We start from the raw sequence: 20,444 nt of genomic DNA, 5'->3' as shown, positions 1-20,444 counted from the left end.
GCCATTTCTAGTCCTCAATAAAGTTGGGTTTTTTTTAAGTGCTTTCTGACTCAGATCAAAGACACTGTAGTAATACGAAGCATGATTTAAAATGACACTGCAACTTAAAAGGCCTTTCTTAAAATGTTCACCGTGCATTTACATTTCTCTCTATGAGACTTTAAATTGCTAACAAGCTATGAAACCTGTTATCTGCTATGCCTGCATAAACATCTGAGCGTCAGGCAGAAAAGAAGTTGGAGTGAGTCTGTCAAGGTTCACGTTTCAGAGTTGAAAAGATTACTGTATTAGGGAAAGCACTATACCACTGTGATCCAGCTGAGGAAATACGACTTGATACAAATGTCTAGAAAGGCTAGTTCTGGCAAAGATTTGGGATTTAGCCAAGAGCACAAGAACAGTTATGAGTCACATGCAGCACACTTGAACAAATATGGCATGGTATCTTCTGTGAAAACCAACACTTGTCACAGTAAGATTAATAGGTTATTTAACCACTGTATCCACAGCCATGGACAGGACTAAGCTAACGTGGTTCTAAATATCTGGTTCTTCCTGGACACTTAGATTTCTGAAGGAAATTATGTTTTTCCACACAAAGTTGCTTTCAGTTAGCAATACAAACAGCTTTGTATCCTACATTGACATATTTTTAAATAAAGTTTTGATTGTATCAGGCTGGACTTCATGAGTCAGCATTATTTTTCAGACATTTATTTTTTCAAATTGTACTGACCAAATGTTTCTACGTATTTTTCTTGGGTATTTTATTATTATTTGTGAAATAGACCTAGTTACTGCATCTCACTAAACTATTTTCTTAGCGAGTCGAGAATATAATTTTAGGGATATAGTTTCTTTTTAGTTTAATGGCATTTGTATGAATCACACATCAGAGAAACATCACTTACCATCATTTATACAATTGCAAAATCCACACTGGTATCTTCTTCCACCTTCAATAAACTGCATGAAGGGACACATATAAGCTTTGCACCGGTTGCATCGGATTGGTCCAGTCTCACCATGGTTTACAACATAAAGAGGTGTCTAGATGATGAGATACATGAAGTTATAAAAAGCAATGCAAACCTGAAACCAAATAAAGTCAGCTTGAAAGCTACTGCTCAGACTTTTGCTAGAGATCACCTGATCAAGCTATCATTCATTGTTCAGCATTCACACAAAATCTGCAGTACAGTTGGCTCAGCTCCATAGATCCCCCTCAGGGACTAAATTTACAAGTTCACAGGCCCTATTCTGACACTTATCAGAAAGAGAGTAAGGACTCACACCAAAAGCCTACCAATTTTTGAAAGTACTGTAAGTTTAGGGTTCCAGGCTGATTTTCTCCAGGCAAAGGGTTGTTACAGCTCACTAAGAAAAATCAGCTGGAGTCATATTTTATCTTCTCTGTCAGATTGAGATTTTCCTAAAGAAATCAATTGCAAGCAGTCTCTCAAACAGATATCTGCTAAGAAAGCTTCTACTATTTTGTCCTAAATGCTGCCCCCCGCCCCCCCCCCCAGTGCTGCCATGTTAAGTGCTACACTAACATTTAAATGCTGCCAGGTTCACCAGCTAGAGTAGGAGATTTAGAAGAAATATTAACATTTACTGAAGGAAAGTACACACAGCAAACAAATACAGTATCTCAACCACTTGTCAGTTTAATTACACTGACCATGCTTGCTTACAGCCTCTGCCAAAACCCACAGCTAATAGAAGACATTTTCCAGATGCCTCTTTCAGTAATAATTGTGCAGCAATTGAAAGATTCCTGTGATTATACCTAATGTTAGAAAAGTCTGCTTTAAATGGCTACAAAAAAGGAAGTTTGCTCAATTATTTGTGAAACTTTTTTTTCTTACTCCCTTCAATCCCAACTAAAAATCTCTGAACATGACAATATGAAAAGAAATCCAGAGTTTCGACCCATAACAGATCTCCTCAAAAGGAAAAATGCTGACAGCCTTTGAATGCTAAAATACCACTAGCACATTCTTTTTTTTTTTTTTTTTTAATTACTCTTTCTCTTCTTACAGAATGGACCTATTTCATCTATTATATACTTTATATTTTTTTGGAGCATAAGAGTCTTTGAATATCTAGAACATCATTCATGTCCTTCTAGCATCCACTACTTACACGTATTTTATTGTTTGTTTATATTCTACAGAGACTATTTTACCTCTCCAAAGGGTTTAATGCTTTTTGCAAAGGATGTTATACATATATTTTACTACGTAGGTTTTAAGTGCTCCCTCCTGTTCCACTGAGATACTATTTTACTTTGTGTTCTTTCTTCTATAAAAATTGAGTTTCATACAAATCAAACAATAATGTGAGCTGACAAACTATCAGGGTAATTTTTTAGACATGAAAGCCTTGGCTACAAAACCTGCTCATCAGCCACAATCGCTTAATAAGTTTTAAAACTTCTGGGTTTTGTTCATTACTTGGCAATTTTCTTATTATTATTCTGCTGTATTAGCTTAATGAGGCCTGAATCTGGCTTGCCGTTGATACTACCATAGCATCTGACCTGGTAGGGGAAAAACACAAGACTAAAACAACTCCTGATGCATTTATACATGTTGATTCAGTCATTTTAAACCTTGTTTTGATACATTTAGTATTATCCAAAAGCAAAGAAAAGCTATCCTGAAATTATCAAATTTTGAAATACTAAAATTAAGACCTTTGTATAAAAAGCATGAACATGAACAATCAAAAAATAAATGTCATGAAGTTCAGAGCCTAGGTGTCCACACTCTTACACATACTTAATAAATTAACTTTTTAAAGAGATCAGAAATAAAAATAATGGGGGGTTTTCCTGGTCTTTTCATATTTGGGGGGGAAATTTTAGTTTTCCCCTCCCCTTAAGTTTCTTTAAAAAACCCCACTTATTACACAGTCCTTATTAAAAAAGTGGGGTTAGAGACTCAGTAGCCTAAGGCTTATGTCTGCAAAGATTTACATGCACATTTAACTTTATACATTAAATGGTTGTTTTGAAGTTACTGAGTCTATGTGCAGCACATGAGGTTAAAACACATGCTCAAGTATTAAATAAATAGTGTCCACAGACAATGTTCTGCAAATATATACTATGCTGGATTCTGTTTTGTCTTGCCCAGAGAAATAAAGGATGAAACACCGATAACAAAAGCATGCAGAATCTTAAAAAAAAAAAAGAAAAAAAAAGGGGGGGGGGGGTGGAGAGAGATTAATCAATGAAGCAAAACCAACCAAAAACACAAGTAACACAATTAAGGATTTTGTCTAACAAATAAAAATCTCCCCAAAAAAGCCCTATACGTATTGATTTGTTCACTTGGAATTTTTTTAAATTACACGGCATTTACATTTTAGTATTTTCTTTACATACTTTCAAACATTACATCAATAATGAGCAATAATAAATAATAAAGCTATGCGTACAATAACTTCAGAATAAGCACTCAGACTGAAAGCATCAAATACCCACTTCTTGATGTGAGTAATACAGTTGTGAAAGAAACTTTACCTCAAAAAAGCTGAAATCTTCCAGGACATTAAACCCTAAGACTAGACATTCAATCCATCAAGAGAAAGTAATTTCCGTTTGTGTGTGTAAACTGCTAGCTAATTTCTGATTGTCAAAACAGCTTCTGACTGTCAAAACAGTCACGATGAAGTAGCCTTTTTTTTTTTTTTTTAAAAAAAAGGTAGATCTCCATAGGAATGTACAAAGATAAATAATACTGTACAAAGTTACAAGTTTACACTAATGAATACATAACAGAAAAACGGTCATTAAAAAAGACACGGTACTAAATGGGGAAGTCTTGTTTGATGTGCTCCACTCTCTGTAGATGTCACTGCATAACAGAAGATAAAGCAGAGCTCCATTTATGGTCCCATGGAAATCAGTGGCAAACTCTTACAGGAGCAGGGCAATAAGATAGAAGAAAAAAAATATCTCTTTTTTCATTACGTTAGTTTGTTCTTTTGTTGTTTGGGTTTTTTTAACAAATGCAATGCTTAGTTTTCTTTTGCTTTTCCACCTATAAAGTATCAGCATTTTCTTTCTCTCCTCTCTTAAATCTCTACAAATAGTAAGAGAATCAAGTTCGATATCTACCATAGTTATCTGCTATGCTTGTGGACTTGTTATGGCCTTATACTTCTCTTCCCCCTTATGTCTTCAAAAACCTAACTGTGAACAGAGACAGACCTCACAAAAAGGAACACTTAGGTATTGATTGTTGGTGTTCCAGCACTATCAAAAAATTTCTTAAAACCAATGACTAAACCAGTACTTGGTAGCCTAAATCTGGATGGGACGCATAAAAGGGATTCCTTTTACGTAAGTTGAAAGAAGAGAGGCAGAAAGAATCAGTTGTGCTGGTAGACAGAACATTAGTTTTAGGTTAAAGCAAAGGAAGACTGGGCAGAAGAGATGGAACTATTGTAAGAGACCTGCATAAACTTCCCCTTCTCTGGAACTTCAGGGCCCCATTAGAGTGCAAGTCCTGAAAGTCGATCTGGTAAACCATAACTTATCCCACAATTAGCCCAAATATAGCTGCGATAGCAAGAGTTTTATTTTGGAAATATTTCAGCAAGAACATCTCTAAGGAGTCAGAGCAATATCACAAAGCAATAGATAGACGTTGGTGGCACAGCTCCAAGATGAAATACATCCATAAAAATTTCCAGAGGGACTGTAACCTGTGCTTTCAACTCTGAGAAAGCAGAATTACTATTGCTTGCTATAAAAATGAAGTCCTGACACCCTCCTGAGGGTTCCCTGTTATGTCTGCAAAGTATCACCATATTCATGCTGCAAGATCAAGACCACAGCTGGAAACTGTAAGTGTAGGAGTAAGGACCGTGATGAAGCTCAAGATCATCATGGCACATCTCTATAAAGGTGTTCTAAAGAGAAAAATCATGAGAGAGAGTGTGTGTCTCTGGAGAACAAGAGAGGCATACACAAACGCTTAAAAAAACTAGCTGCTTATCACAAGCAAAATAAAATGTATACAGCATCTGTTTTCATTGTCAGACTGGCATACGGACAGGGCTACAAGACAAACCTCCGCATGTGATGGACATTGCACCTTGTCTTTGCCTTTTCCTGCCTACCACAGCCAAGGTGGGTTCCTATCCACTCCCTGACACAGACCCTCCCAATCTGCATTAGGAGCTACGTTTCCACCCTCAGTTTGACTTCACCATTGTTCAGATGCATTTTCCACCTCAGCACTGAAACAACAGGAATACAGAATCGTACTGGAAAGAGGCCCACACAGCTTGTGAACTCTGGCTACATCCAAGAGGAACATAAAAACTCTTTCTGTGAGCGTAGTTTTCAGTTACATCAGTGTCTCTGTCACACCCTACAAGAAGAGGAGCTTGCCACGGGTTCTTCTACATACTTGTGAAGAACTTAACTGCTGAAAGACATGGCTGGTCACTCTACACAATGTAACACTGTATACTACATGTGACAAGTTGCTTTTTCAACTGCAAGTTATCTCAGAGGCAAATGATCCTGAAAGCACACCCCATGAAAACCCCAGATTTAGGGGATCTAAGATTTCAGATAGTGTTTAGACAAGGGCTATTTGTTTCAAAAAGAAGAGCACTCACACATTTGGACAGCCACAGATACATAACTCTTGATGACTTCCAATATGACAGTTCTTTAAAATTATACTCCATGATCAGCAGTACTACAGCAGATAAAATATTTTATTCTGATGTACAGCGAACACTAAACACTGTATTTGCATGGCTGATTAACAGAAACTGACACAAAACTGCCAACTACTCAACCCAGAGGGCTCATTAAACAGACAAGCTGTGCAGGGCAACAAATTCAGAAAGGCAGTGTTTCTAGACATTATTTACGCTTACATTGATGCAAGTGTAATTATTACAATATTAGTAAGACAATTTTAAGATATACTATACAATACAGCTTCCTAATGGACAGAGGAGAAGGCTGTTGGCCAAGTGCGGTACCACTGTCCTAAGTAAATCCTGTGTTTAATCAGTACAGTAAAGAGATGAGAAGAAACTCCTTCAGATAATCAAGGGAGATTTTTGAAATCTAACACTGGTGGTTTTGGAAAAAAATCTAGGTCATTAACCAAACTGTTTCCTAGGACTGCTGTAGGGGTTTGTTTTCTTTTATTATATCACCATAGATTGCTTTTGAGAAAGATTAACCAGTCTACAAATAATCCCTTGGTTTTGAGTTGCTTTACTGAGTCGCATTAAAACGTCAAGAAAGCATTTCTCTTTGTGATGTTCTTACTGTCTTTTATCAGAAGCCATCCCCTCCGAAGACAGAAATTATTTTGCCTATTCTTGGTTTTTAGATGTTGAACACTATCAGCCTCCTCAGCTGACGACTCAAGCTAATTTGGACTATCTCTCTGCAGGGTTCATAGCAGGTTCAAATATTTTCCATAAGTCTTTTTTCATCTGTTTCCTTGTTTGTTTACATAACTGCAGCACGGCCGAAGCATCAACCACGTGACGCATTATCTCTTGGCTCTGTCCTGATTTTTACAGACCACGTAAAAACCCCAGCAGCATGTTCAAACCTTCTTGCCCAAAAACGTTCCAGACCTAGGCAGAAACATTCACCTGCACACATGGCCATGCAAACAATACTGTGTGGCATGGTAGCTGAATTTCAAGTTGACACTGCAGATGGGCTATGATCCAGTATGTACTAAAATAAACAGAAAGCTAGACATTGATTTCAGTGGATCATACCTCAAGAATATCCTTTAAATCCTCACTCAGCATTCTGTTTTTTAGGAGAGTATTGCAATTAACTGAATCGAGCTAGCAGTGTGCAGAGTGCATATATAGGCTATTCAAGAAGAAGGATTTTAAAAAGTTTGAGGATGGGGGGGAAATACACACAGTAATGATAAAATTTTGATGTAAAAAACCCAACTAAATAAGCTAGCTTACTTCTTTAGAACTTCTGTATCATACAGGTGACAGAAAAGGGTAGGGGAGAGGGGGAGGAGAAAGCACAAAAAGGAAAGTAGTCTACTATCCATGCTTAAGAGAGGCACCACAAATTCTCCTGGTCATGATCCCAGACCAGGAATACGAAGTGTTAACAAGTCAGCGCTCTCCAGCACTTCTCAGCTTTGTAGTGCTGACTGTTATTTGGATGTACGGACATGCTGTATCTCAAGTGAAGGTCAGCAGCCAGGATTAACTGATGATATAACAGGAGCGTGAAATTGGATAATCAAGAAACTGTGCTGAACAACAGACTTTTAAAATGTTAGCACTTTAAACCAATTGGATCTCAAGCAAGACCTGCCTCAGCCCAAACTATACTCAACCTAGTAAAAGTGTGAGCTGGTGCAGAGGCACATACACAAGAAGAGAACAAGGGAAGGGGTAAGAGACAGACAAAACTACTCTAGGACAGTGTCATCTTTGTCATGTCGCTCCCCTCCCTGTTTCCCATTAGCACCCCTGAGGGAGACAGACACACGCTAAATCACATGAGAGGACTCAGGTTCGTGCCTGTACTAATCCACAGCTCCACTTCCCACATATCAGTATCACAGATGCTCCAGCACGGCAGTCCTTGCCCAAGATTTGTAGGCATGATTATCACACTAGCTGTAAAACCATTGAAAAATAAGACAGGCAAGTTTTAGGAAGCTTTTCTACAGAAATGGTAAGTAGTAATTACAAGGGAGAGAGTCTAGCTTTATTGATCACAGGAGTTTCTCAATAAAATTGTAAATTTGATATTCAGGGATTTGTTCTCTGCCTGGTCTGCCTGAAATTCATTCAGCACAGACCAAAATAAAAGATACTCATCAATATATTTTACAGAAGTAAACAGAACTGTTAAAAGACACCTCAATCAGGCACCATTTTTATTTTTGGCAGATCACTGCAGGACAGCTCTAGAGCATTTTCAAAACAGCAGGCAGAATTATTTTACTATTATTATACTATGACTACTGATGACTTCTTGACAGGCCCAGTCTCTTACATATGCTGTATTGTCACATCAATGTTAGTTTACCCTCAAACAGCATTTTTCAAGATGGCTAAATATATGATAAATCAAACATCTGAGTTTAAAACACAGGCCCAGCCTATAACATGTAAAGATAACGGGTAAATTAGCATATCAATTCTGTTTTAAAAGGCCAAAGACCATTTAATGCAAACACAGCTGTGACCATTTATAACATGCTCTAGAAAATCCTTACGATAGCTATTAAAAACCCACTCCAAATAGTACTTGTGGAACATGCAGCTCTAGGTTTAGGGAAAAAATATTTAAGTTTGTCAATAAATCTAAATGTAGCGTAATGATCTCTGATGCAACACTTCTCCTAGGTGAAATTCTGCATCAGAATAACATTATCAATGTTATTCAAGTCTTTGTAGCGAGAACAAAAAAGCCACCTAGTTCTGGATTTCAGGACCATTCTGGCCCACTGTGCGCTATCATCAACTTTAGAGGCCAAGTATGTGGGTTGGGTAGACAGGGGTGTGCAGGTGTGTGTATATGTATGTATATAAAATTTTTCATCATTTGAGAGAAAAGCAATTATTGACTTAAGATCATGCATGAAAGTCTAATGAGTGGAGGGTTGCCTTCCTTCTTGAAAACCTGGAGCTGTTTCTCTTTTGTTAGGAGGCATTATTGTGACTTTTAAAACTGACTACTCATGTTTGCATTCTTGAGAAATTTCTAAAATAGAAACTTTCTTGCTCCTATTTTTGCTCACACAAACATATTAAAGAAAGAAACTTTAATGACAGAAAAAAGCACAGACAAGTACAAGAGGGTTTAATTGGAGGTGGATAAAATAGTTCTGTTTATCTGCAGGCCTTCTTGAACAATGTTTATTAGTAAACATTCCTCTAAGGCTAATTAATTTATCTCCATTGAAATCAGAAAGAACTGGGCATACTTTAAATGTCATGCTGCATTCACAAGCCAACTACGGCTAGCCAATTGCCACAGAAGTACTTAGAAACTATAATGAGAATTTTTGTTACGTGAACAAAAGGAGCACTGAATAACCTCACCTCTGAAGCAAGTATATCTGGGATGAATTTAATACCCTTTTTAAACGTCATGTCCTTTCTACAATGTTAATTTTGAAGGTCAAGCTGTTATTTTAAAAATGCCACATCAGGTAGGAATGTTCATACTCTGCATCTCTCCTCCATGAATACTTTCACAACTATCATAGCTGTGATGCTTCAAGCAGATTCTGGAACCCCCAAACATTAATAATGTTTGTATGCAACTATCCTCCTCTCTTTTACTAATGCTGAGCTACAGCTGAATGTCACAAGTAAGGGGCTGTGCAGAACTGAGTTATGAGCTAAGCAGTCCTGTGAAGGGCACAGACCTGTTCTGTTTACTGCTCCTTTACTCTGAGGCTGAGGAGGTAATCTATGCCTCCATTTAGCAAGCATAGATTACCTAATTCTGGTTGAACACCATATGAAAAAGCAGCTCCCTCCACCTATTTCTTGTCCTCCAAGAAGCCAAGCTTCCCTTCCCACAGAACCAATGAAGGGGCATTCTGTAAAAGCAGGCTACAGAACAGCATTAGAGCCTGATATGATTAGGCCCCACATGTAACCTGGTACATTTGCCTGATACAAAAAAGCCAAGACCATACGACGCAACCACAACCTTCCGCCAACATCAGCTTCCTATACAACTTTACAAAACATTTTTTCAATGTAATTACACACTTTACACGGTTGCATCCAAACTACAGTACTGCATTAATATGCACAAATAAGTAAAACACATATGAACTGAAAATGCAATAACAACTTCAGCTTAAAAAGCAAACCACTAACTTTTCCTCCTGAACTTCCTAAATACCAGTGCATTCTGACTCTCTCAAGTTTCCAAGGTAGCTGAGCAACATCTCTGACAGCTTAAGGTTAGAGCTTGCAGAGTCTCACAATGTTTAATTTACTGCTGTTGCTATGATCAACTTTGGCCAGTGCGTACGGGAGGCAAACACCATTTCAAGACAGCAATGTGCCACCTGCAGGGGAAAACGCATGTGCAAAATGGTAGATGCTATTCAAGCAGCTATGTTGAGTTACAGAGGTATCTAGTGATAGCCAAAATATTTTTTTTACTTGAGTTTCATTTTTCTTGGCAAAACAATTCATCAATATTGTTGGCCAGCTAATTAAGTGGATATGAATGTTACTTTTTATCTCCCTTCAATAGTTACTGTTTTTCTTACACTATTACCATTCTGAAGAACAAACACAGTCTGCAGCAGAAACCAATTACAACATCTTTATAAAAGCATTTTCCCCGTCTAAATTTCATATTTGTAAAAAATTAATCAGGAACTCTGATTACAATATGAATAAGGTTTATAATAATGGCAAATTTTCAAGTCACTGTCCCCATCTCTTTCAGGATTACCTCCTACCATAACTGGAATGGTGCATGGAACAGCGTACTACAGACGTATTTTGAAAATACACTTTAAGAGTATTTTAAAATGTACACTAAAAGCAAAAAGACAGAAAAAACTAAATCAGGAAATTTACTTGAAATAAGAAAAGCTCTGCTTCCACAGACTTTTCTAAATCTGGCTCCGAAAGTTCATTGGAGTTACAGAGTGTAGTTACAGCCCAAAACACTAACAAAAAACTTCTTCCTAGATGATGAAGTCTTGGGAAGCAATCCAATTCCAAATGCTTTACTACCAAATGCAGACTAGCATGGGGCATGCTCTGTAAAGGAAGCCTCATCAAATACAGGATTCACACACCTCTAAATTAGGCATTATGAAACCTAGCTTACAGGCACTGGTCTCCAGAGTGAAAAAAAGCTTTCTGGGTGAGGCATCTGGAGATGCCTAAGAGTTCTGGGTTCTCCATACCATGCATGGGAGAGTCAGGCACCACAGAGGAGCTATGCAAAAACTCTAGATATTAACCCAGCGCTAGTTTATTGAAAAAAAATCAAGTAAAATAGCACCAACAAAGCAATAAAATGTCAGATACTCCTCCTGCTCCATAGTCCAGGCAGACTCAGAACTATGAGACCAGTCTCACAGTTCTCTCCCAAATGAAGGCATTAATAAGAATGCTTTGGCACTTGTTTTATTTTAATGACTGGAAAATGGAAGAAGTAGTAGTGCTTAGGCTCATACCAGCATGGTATACAGCAATGAGTTCACGATACAGAGGTTTATGCTACTTGGACAGTCTCTATATGAATTGATTATTCCAAACAGCTTGACATTGGATTTGTTGTAAAAATACCAAGGCAGTCCTAAGAACAAGAAAGAATGGCTGGTAGCATGGCCCTATCCCTAAACTGACCCAGTTGTCATCTACAGTGTGTTATTGATGCACATGCTCTCTTTCTGATCCACTGACTTTCACCTGCAGAAGTTTAAACAGAGGCAACAAACTCTTCTGTACAAACTGGCCAACAGCTTAGTGGTCAACCCCTGCCTTTTCTGGAGGGTGTAAAAGCATTTCAGCATCACCAGTCTAAGTGTCTAACTATTAAGTTATATCACATGTGCAGGGCTTCTACTCTTACCATGTTTTAGAAAAATATGACATCTAGCACAGAGTACTTTGATAGTGTGCCCCAAAGACACTGACAAAAATCACTCTCTGCTGGAGCCTGGACAACCCAGAGATCAGTACTGTAAGCATGCAAAGCAATCTGTCCCACTTACAATTCCGAGATAGCAAAATATTATCTCCTCGAGAGCTGCTGGTTTTGCTGTGGAGTACTCATTTGAAAGGAGGAAGCTTTTGATACCTATACTGGAGAAAGGACCAGTAGTGTCAACAGGCATGAAGGAATTTTGAATAACCTAGATAAAGGGTCATATGAAGTATACTCAAAAGGAAAAGAGTCATTAAACTTTCAATAAACTCTGACATTTCATTTCCAGTAGCTATGAACACAAAGAGGAATCTCACCTCAGGTCCCAAGTACATATGGGGATTACAAAGTTACAAGCCAAGAAGGGTGAGACATTTCAAAACAGAGCATGGCAAAACCGTTGCCAATCTCTTTCAGAACGTTTTCTTCAGAAAATTTTCTTAAAACTCTCATCTTTTGATAGTTTGAAAAAACCTTGCTAGTATTATGGACAATTTTACTGCCTAACCATGCAACTCCTGTGTAAAAAGACTCACAGTGTGAAATTGCTGAACTGTACATAAAACCAATTGCTTACATCAGCTTCAGCACCCAAAAGGAAAGGCGGCAGCAATACAAAAAGAAACTTTACAAAGAACCACTGAGTGACCCCAGAGCTACAGACCAGCAAGTCCATATGCTACAGAAAGCAAACTGGTAGATAGTACAATGTAGGAGAACATAAAAAGACAAAGAAATAGGATATACAGAGGAAGAGCTGATGTGGCTCTTGTCGAGGTACGTCATGACACGTAGCTCTATTGAATTTTGTCAAGAGTCAGACACCATGCAGATAAGCACGACCTAGCTGATATAATGTATTCCTCTTGAAAAAAGTCTTTTGATAGAATCCCTTATCAAAAGCTCTTAAATTAGCTAAGCTCTCAAGCAATATGGGGGAAGGGCCTCCTGTGAATAAGTAACTAGATGAAAGGCAGAAATCAAAGGGTAAAATAAAAATGATGGCTTTTTAGAGTGGGTAGATGTTACCAGCAAGCACCTCAAGGATCTGTTTCTGCAGTCTGTGCTTTTCAACCAATCCCTAACAGAAGGGAGCAGTCAGTAAGATGTTTACTTGGAATTGTTTTGTATTGCCTGCAAACTAAGCATTCCTCACTCTCCTCAAAGCAAAGCTCTGCATGAGCACATGACCACTAATAAACACGTGGGTCTATAAAACCATGCTTCAAACTAAAGCTACTGCCTGCTTGCACTTTTTACTAGCTACAGACAGCAGAACCTGAGCCCTCACTGAGCCCAGGGCAGGCTGCAGGAGTGTGGTGATTTCCCTAATTCTTCATATTTATTTAACATTTAAATGACTTATTTAAAACCCAAAGGAGTAGACTTGGAGTCTAAAAGAAAATCTGCACTTTGGTACTTGAGTTTGTTCTTGAAACAAAAAAAAATATTTAGAGCATTGCATCACATGCTAGATCTTCACCTCAGTTTTTAGCTTCTGCTAACCTTAAAAATCCCTGTATAAACCATGGCTTTCCAAACAGCTCAACTGCACTGGTCACCATCAAAGTTCACTGTTCTGAAAAGGTTAAATGGCTTTTAGTTCATGAACACCAGCCTTTCTGAGAAGTAATTCCAGTCCAGTTTTATCTTTTAACTAGTTAATTAACTGAGGAAAAAAAATGGAAAGTGAAGTATTAAATTCTCAGTAACTAATATTTCTTAACAAAAATAAAATAGGAAAGAACATGGTAGAGAATGCCAACACAAAACTACTAAGGAACAAAGAAGAAGGTAATTTAGATGTAAGTACAGATAATTATTTGGAGTTGTTTATTTTTGGTTTTACAACATGAAATACTGTTTTAACTACCTTTTGTTACCAAGTATTAAATGTTAAATTAAGATCACATGGTTTATTCAGGCTCTGGAAACATTCATACATCTCCAAAACAAATTCATGTATGGCTTGGTCTATGATGATAACTGTGAGAGCTAGTTTATTTTTATAGACTGTTGCTAAAGCACTGCTGGACTAAAAATAAGTTACATCAAACAGTGATACTGTATTCTCAATCTATAACAAACAAATACTTTCCATAGATCATCCAAGTCAGGACAGTGAAAATGAACCGCTATTTTTGAGAAATAATAAATAAAAAATTGGTAAAGATAAGATTCAGAAATGTCTAGAGCTGTTAAGACACTGGGTGTGTGGAGGGGAAGTAAGGCACAAATGTTTTAACAGCCTTTATTTCGAATGGGATCTAGTACACACATAATGTTCACTAGTTTTATTGTTTTCTAGATTGGCTTTAGCTTTTTTGTAGTTATCTTTGAGAGACTGCATGTGGTCGGTGGATTCTGCCCCTCTAACTTTCAACTTGAGAGCTTTTCTGAATAAATCCATTTCACTTGCTCTGCTCTTCTGAAGCTCAGTGCCTGTATGCCAAGCATAGCTAACTTAGCCGCTTTTGAAATACCAAACACAACCCTACAACAATCTCTACTAAATGGTCTCTACTTAGTTAAATTCGCTCTCACTTGCAATTTAACATTACTGAAGTACAGCCTCCTTTTTAAATTTTTCTACAATGTGTCCAGTTTTACTATTTAAAATTTGATAACCACTTCTCTAGAATGTTTTAATTGTGCAGTTTTACCAGGTTACATGTGAGCACCCGCAATCATGCATCTTAGCTGCATTAGATCTTTCTTACTCTTTTGACTACACATTGTTATGGAGTTGAACTTTCCTCTCTTGATGTGAAGACAGATATTGCAGTATAGGTGTATTTTTATGCCTTGCTTTGTATTCACTTACATTGGCCTTGTGTCTTCTCAACTCAGAATTTTTACCAGACTTTTAGATGCTATTGAACTTCTCAGACACGGTCGTATTCCACTGGGTCTCAACTGCCTGGGGAGTTTTTAACAGGCTATAAAGCAATAGAATCTTCATCTTTTCATTTCATAACATTTCTCTAATTCTGAATTTGTTCTTTCTCACTGCAGGAGCAAACCCTGTTTATTTTGGGGTCGTTCCTCCCCCAAACAGATTAAACTTCTTCAAAGCATGCATGAGATATTTTGATTTAGCACCCTTATCTAGCACTGTGATGATTTTACTTTGCATTCTTATTTTCTCCCATAGGGATAATATGTATGCCATTCTTTACTGGAAATTGAGATATCTGTTGTACATGTCTTCAAAAGATGCCCCTGATCAAGTTTGTATATTTCGCAGCTCCTGACAGCTTTTTCCCAGACCTTAGCTATAAAAAAATTCTTATTCACTTTGTACACTAACATTCTGACTTCATTTTTGGAGATGGGAGACTAGTCCCTGTGTGTAGACACTCTTCTTTCCGCAAAAGAACCCACAGGGACAACTGATCTTAAATTTGCCTTTCAGACACGATGAAATCCTGAATTCTCTTTTCCCAGGTTGGACCTCCAAACTGGAAGATCGTTTCCGAGAAAGCTACTGCTTCAGATCACTGGATCTAAACCTTCTATTGGAAGGCTCCCAGGATCTTTTATCTCTATCTCCCCATGTTCTTAGTGAAAGGAAACAAATCCTCAAAGCTCAGTTTCCAGTTGACTACTGTTTCTATGAACGCAACTGACAGCTATTTTTTTTTTTTAAATTCATTACAAGTATTAATTCCAAACCTTCAAGGAGTGTTCCAGGCTCCATCAGCCAGAGCACTGTTGATTCTTTATAGTAAAATGTGAAATGAGAGAGACATGAAAAAATATCTAATTTGCAGAACAAAATGCTGCTAACCTGCAGAAGCTACAGTAAACTCCAAAGAGAATTTCTCATAGGATCTCCTTGTCAAAAAGTAACAGGAAAAAACGCATTTGACAGCAAAGTGATGCCTATCATGTTCATCAAGCACATGTCTCTGCCAACACCAGGGCACCCATTACTTTTTCCTACTCCGTCTTATCCAGTTGCTTTAGCTGAAGAATCACTCAGGCATTCCTTCCCACTGTCTGAACTGCCAAGAACAGCCCAACACTTTGCTCTGATGGTCCAAGTGTAAGCTCAGCAAGAGACACTAATCAGAGCGCACAACCCTCCAACTGGTACTGACATGTACCACCATTTATAAGTCGTTTACCAAAATGGTGAATGCGTTCAATTAAAGAAGAAAATAAGGTCTGTACAATTGTGCTTTCCCTCTCATACATCTAATTCTACCAGTGTCAGCAGACTTAGCTATTTCACTGCTTTTTCCTAATTTTTTGCTGCAGCTCAGATTACACAGTGTCAAAGCATGGACAGGAGAAAATATGATCTGCAGTTCTCTTGATATCATTTAGGACACCTAGACAGAACGTAATGCTTCATCAATGCAAAAGCAATCCTTCTCAATGAATAAAAATCCACACTCAGGATTGGCTTCCAGAAAGGAAAACCAAACCATCTGAAGACTGCACTGAACTGTCATATTATTTGGAAATGGGAGCAAGGTAAGGTTTTTCCTCTGTTTCTAACTCTCTTAGTACCATAATAGAGTACCATAATGGCATAGAAAAAAAAATTATATGACAAAAGACTACTGAAAATGCAAATGTATTTTATACACTATCCTAAATTCACCCTCAACTAGTAAGTGATGATCAAAGCAAAACGCCAATTATTTAAAAAACTCTTAAGTCTATTAGTCACTTGAGTGACCCTGATACCCAAAGCTTTTTAAATATGGCTTTACTAACACAGAAAGGCATGGTCTATGTAATACACATCAAAATGGATCACATATTCTGTGTAGATTTGTTGAAGCCCTTTCAGTTCAAGTGAGATAGGTCAGTTAGGTGGCTGCTCCTAATCGTTATTACTGCTGCACAAACCACTTGCAGCCATTTCACATCCATGGTCCACTAAACCCTTGTAGCCATTGCTTTTCTTCCTCCTCCTCTTAAAAGAAGCAGAACTGAAGTTCTTTGGGTACTAACACCGAGTATACTAGAAACGGCAGAAACAGAGGTACATCTGCAGCTGAAGCTGCAACAAAGTAGAATTCCAAGTTTTCACCAAAAGGCTAGAAGAAAAAAAATCATTATTTTAAACAGTTAATATGTACAACATGCTGCTTATCAAATGATAAAGAGATGAGACAGATTCCCACTTTGTACTGAGCCCTGTAACATGTGATGAGCATCACTTGTAGGCATTGTTAAAAGGCACTAAGATAGGGAAGATATTCTGAATCGAGGAACATTCTGTGCCTTGCTGTCACTAGTTCCAGGCAGAATGTACCATGCTAGGAAATTCAGAAACACAAATAAGCCCCTGAATGTATTTTACCTCTGTAAAAAGCTTGGTTCTTTCAAATTAAGTGGGTTTTCAGAATTAAAGTAGTTATAAATCCCATATAGAAGACCATTTTTATTAGAAGAGCTTAAGAGCAAGATCTTATTTTGGCAGCGGCAGTGAAGACAAAGGGCACAGTCAAGCCTTGGAAAAACTGCCTCAGTTAAGGCTGCCCAGTGCTTCCTACTGTAACACCATCTCTCCAGTTCTTATAAATTTACCAAGCTATAATTTTTCACATTAAAATTTTCCACACTGGACTGCTGCCAATTTTGAGAGACATTTTTCAGAGGTTTTTTTAGCCTCTTCCAAGAAAAAGGCTAGGGAAAAATACATTGCTTTTTACAGATTAATGAATTCCACTGACCTTTCCAGCAGCTTGAGAGCACTAACACTTCAGAATGGGTGGGTCACTGAGTACATCTTCCTGCCAACCCTGGGAAAACCTCCTGAACTTGGCCAAGTACAAGTGTTTGTACATCCTGCTAATTTATGTATGCAGAAGAGATTTAGATTTTAGCAACTCATTGATCACCCTATCCAAACACCATGCGGGAGACAGGAAAGCCCTGCATGGGGGACATAAATGACTACAGGCTGACTGAAAGTGAAAGATGCACAAATGAAGCACCAACATGAAAGCAGAATCGGTAAGTGCTGCCTGGGCACAAAAACTGGGATAAAGGGTAGTGAAGAGTAAAGGTTGGCTGGTAAAGTGAATGGCTGCAAAAGCAACAGCAGGAGTTTCATCTAGAAAAAAATGCCGGGGGGTGGGGCAACAAGCCAAGTCTGCACATTCCCTTCAAGAACTGGAAAGAAACCCAAAGTTGCTGTCTAGCAGACAAATGTTGACACACAGTATCTGCAGATCCGTAAGTAATACATCCTATTTCCCTGTGGACCAGAAAGAAGATAACTACATACTACCCTGCTAAAATAATACTCTTAATTCAAACTACAGAGGACTGTTGCATTGGAATTTATCCATCCTGATAAAGAACAACATCTGTTTTTTTCCAACATATTTAAAAAAAAAACCCTAAGAATTTACAAGTAATAAAACAAAAGTTAAAGAAAAATCAAAGACCACAAAACCAAGCGCTGAAAGTCTGTGTAATTTTAATTAGACCTTTCTGTGCATGCATTTTATGAGACATTTTTGAAAACACAATCACACGCTACAACTTTCATGAAATCCCTGTTTTTTTCCCAGCAAACAGCGCTCTGACAGTACATTAGTGCAGTGCATGAAAAGGAAATGCATTCTGCAGACCTTTGTTGCAGAATTTATAAGCTGTGCAATGGAGAAGGCAGAAGCTAAAGAACAAGAAAGATGATCCCACAGATGATGCAGCTAAATGCTGCACTTAAAAACTGGTTTTACCTCTGCTGCTGCTAAAATCCTTTCAGGATGCCAGGAAATCTGGGTAACTGTTTTAAGACCACAGGATACAGCCAACCTGCACAAATACTTTGCAGAAGAACGAGGGGTATGTTTGGAATATGAAGGGCTATTAGAGATAGTAACGTGAGAAAAGGAACTGACTAGGTTAGTGCTTCCAAATGAGTGCCAAAAATGGGTGGTTCCATTTGTCTTCTTTCTATGACTAAGCTCACTGAAGTAGAAAATACCATTATCTTCTCAGCCTGTTGTGAAATTAAATTATTTTGTAAATAACTAAATGGAAACATGTCATTCTTTGAATGTAACCATCCACGTCTTAAAATGAACTTGATACAGTTTGTGGTCATCTTTTTTTAATGTCTTTGCCCATGCCTATGGAGTTCCAGCAGAGCAAGCAACCAACAAAGCTGGCATGAACCAGAGGCAGTTGGGGGAACACACCAGGAACCTAGTGGTTCAGATTAGAAAAGCTACAAGCCTGACAACTGTGAAAACAAAGACTTTTATCCCTTCAAGTTGCATCGTGACCCAAATGCATCTCATCGTTTTCTGACATCTCTCTAGTGTCTTACTTCCTCACAGTCAGAGGTAAAACACCCTCAACCCCAACCCAATCAGAGAAGAACAAGTCTGTAATATTTAGGAGACAAAAACCACGTAGGACTAATATTCAGTTAGTCCTTACCTCATTTGGTGGTACAATAGCAAAAGGCTGGATGACAGCTGCCAGTGGAATGCGAGCCTGTTTGGCCATATCTGAAGACGATGGGAAGCAGTAGGTAGTACATCGGATATAACGAGGGCTGGCATGGCCTGCAACACCCAACATAGTGTACAGAATGAAAGGCTGTTAAAAGGGACGCGCCTGTCCCAAACACAAACCAGAAAAATCAAAACAACAACACAAAGCAACAAGTGCATATGCCGAGTTAAATAGATGCTTTTTTTTCCCCCCCATGCAAGCTCCTGCCCTTTTCTCCTCTTTGTATGTCAGCCCATTGCCCCTCCCGGTAGATAAACCTTTTCTTGCTGTTTGAGTTTTAAGCACAGATTTAAACATATCAAGGAAAACCCCACAATCAGAAAAAACGCCACACAGTAAGAATCTCAACAGAGATTAGTTTGAAACATATCATATCTAAGATCTTAGAAGAAAATAATATGGATGAAATCCCCAGTGGTAATGTCACCACGGGACATAAAGAAATGCTGCAGACTGATACCTACTGTTAAGACTACTCTAATGAGCAAGCTCCGGTTCAGAAAAAAGTGCATCTGTGTTAACATCACCATGCTCATTTATCTTGTAAAATATAGTGTGCTAAAATCACCACACCACTTCTGGTTGCACACTTAGCTCAATTCCCTCAATGGGAAACTGTACTGTGCACTGCAGATGAGAGCACTGAAAGGCAACCGGGCTTCAGAAATTGGCTTCCTTATGCTCCTTTTTTAATTATCAATCTACTCTGTTTCTTGAAAGGAATGTGTTCGTCAGAACTGCATTACCCCATTCTCAGATAATGCCAAAAAGCCTTGATGGGTTTGTACATTTTAAGCAGTTTCTCCAAGCAGTGATAAATTAATGTTGGACTAAACGACACCATCAGTTTAACTCGTACTAAAATATCAAGTCTGCTGTCAAAAGCAGCACATGGAATATTGTACTTCCAGGCTCTAGGCATAAGCAAAGGCAGATACACTGGCCCAAGGAAAAAATAGTCAACTAGATTGCTGGAATGCTGCCCCTACCAGTTAGACAGAATTTTCTAAAATATGTATTTTAATACTTAACAGTGGTAGTCTCATTGCTGCTTGTACTTTCCATCTTCTAAAATTTCAGAAGAACCCCAAAAGGATTTTCAACTTACAATTTTTCAAGGTTTTAAATTTCAAGTTAGAAAGAAAAGTTCTCTCAACTAATCATATTATTTTAAAGGTCTGGAAGGATAGAGGAGGTATTAACCCAAGATATAAGAATTCAACTCCCACTTGTCACCCACCCCTACTTTTTTTCTTTAAAGGAAGTTTCC

At 38.0% G+C, this 20,444-nt stretch overlaps 1 protein-coding gene across 4 annotated transcripts in view; it reads right to left on the bottom strand.

The window, feature by feature from the left end:
- SEC24D (SEC24 homolog D, COPII coat complex component) overlaps window positions 1–20,444 on the bottom strand; it is a 58,207-nt gene that overhangs the window by 21,347 nt on the left and 16,416 nt on the right. For all 4 annotated transcript variants that reach the window (XM_027797552.2, XM_055701034.1, XM_055701035.1 and 1 more), the window contains exons 8-9: window positions 19,097–19,224; window positions 912–1,050 (exon numbers count right to left, since the gene is read on the bottom strand). In XM_027797552.2, coding sequence (XP_027653353.2) covers window positions 912–1,050; window positions 19,097–19,224 — 267 coding nt within the window. The remainder of the gene's footprint in view (window positions 1–911; window positions 1,051–19,096; window positions 19,225–20,444) is intronic.

This window comes from Falco cherrug, chromosome 1 (genome assembly GCF_023634085.1).
Source record: "Falco cherrug isolate bFalChe1 chromosome 1, bFalChe1.pri, whole genome shotgun sequence".
Taxonomy (NCBI): Eukaryota; Metazoa; Chordata; class Aves; order Falconiformes; family Falconidae; genus Falco; species Falco cherrug.
Note: the sequence above shows the minus strand (reverse complement) of the source record. Positions and strands in the feature narration are given on the sequence as shown.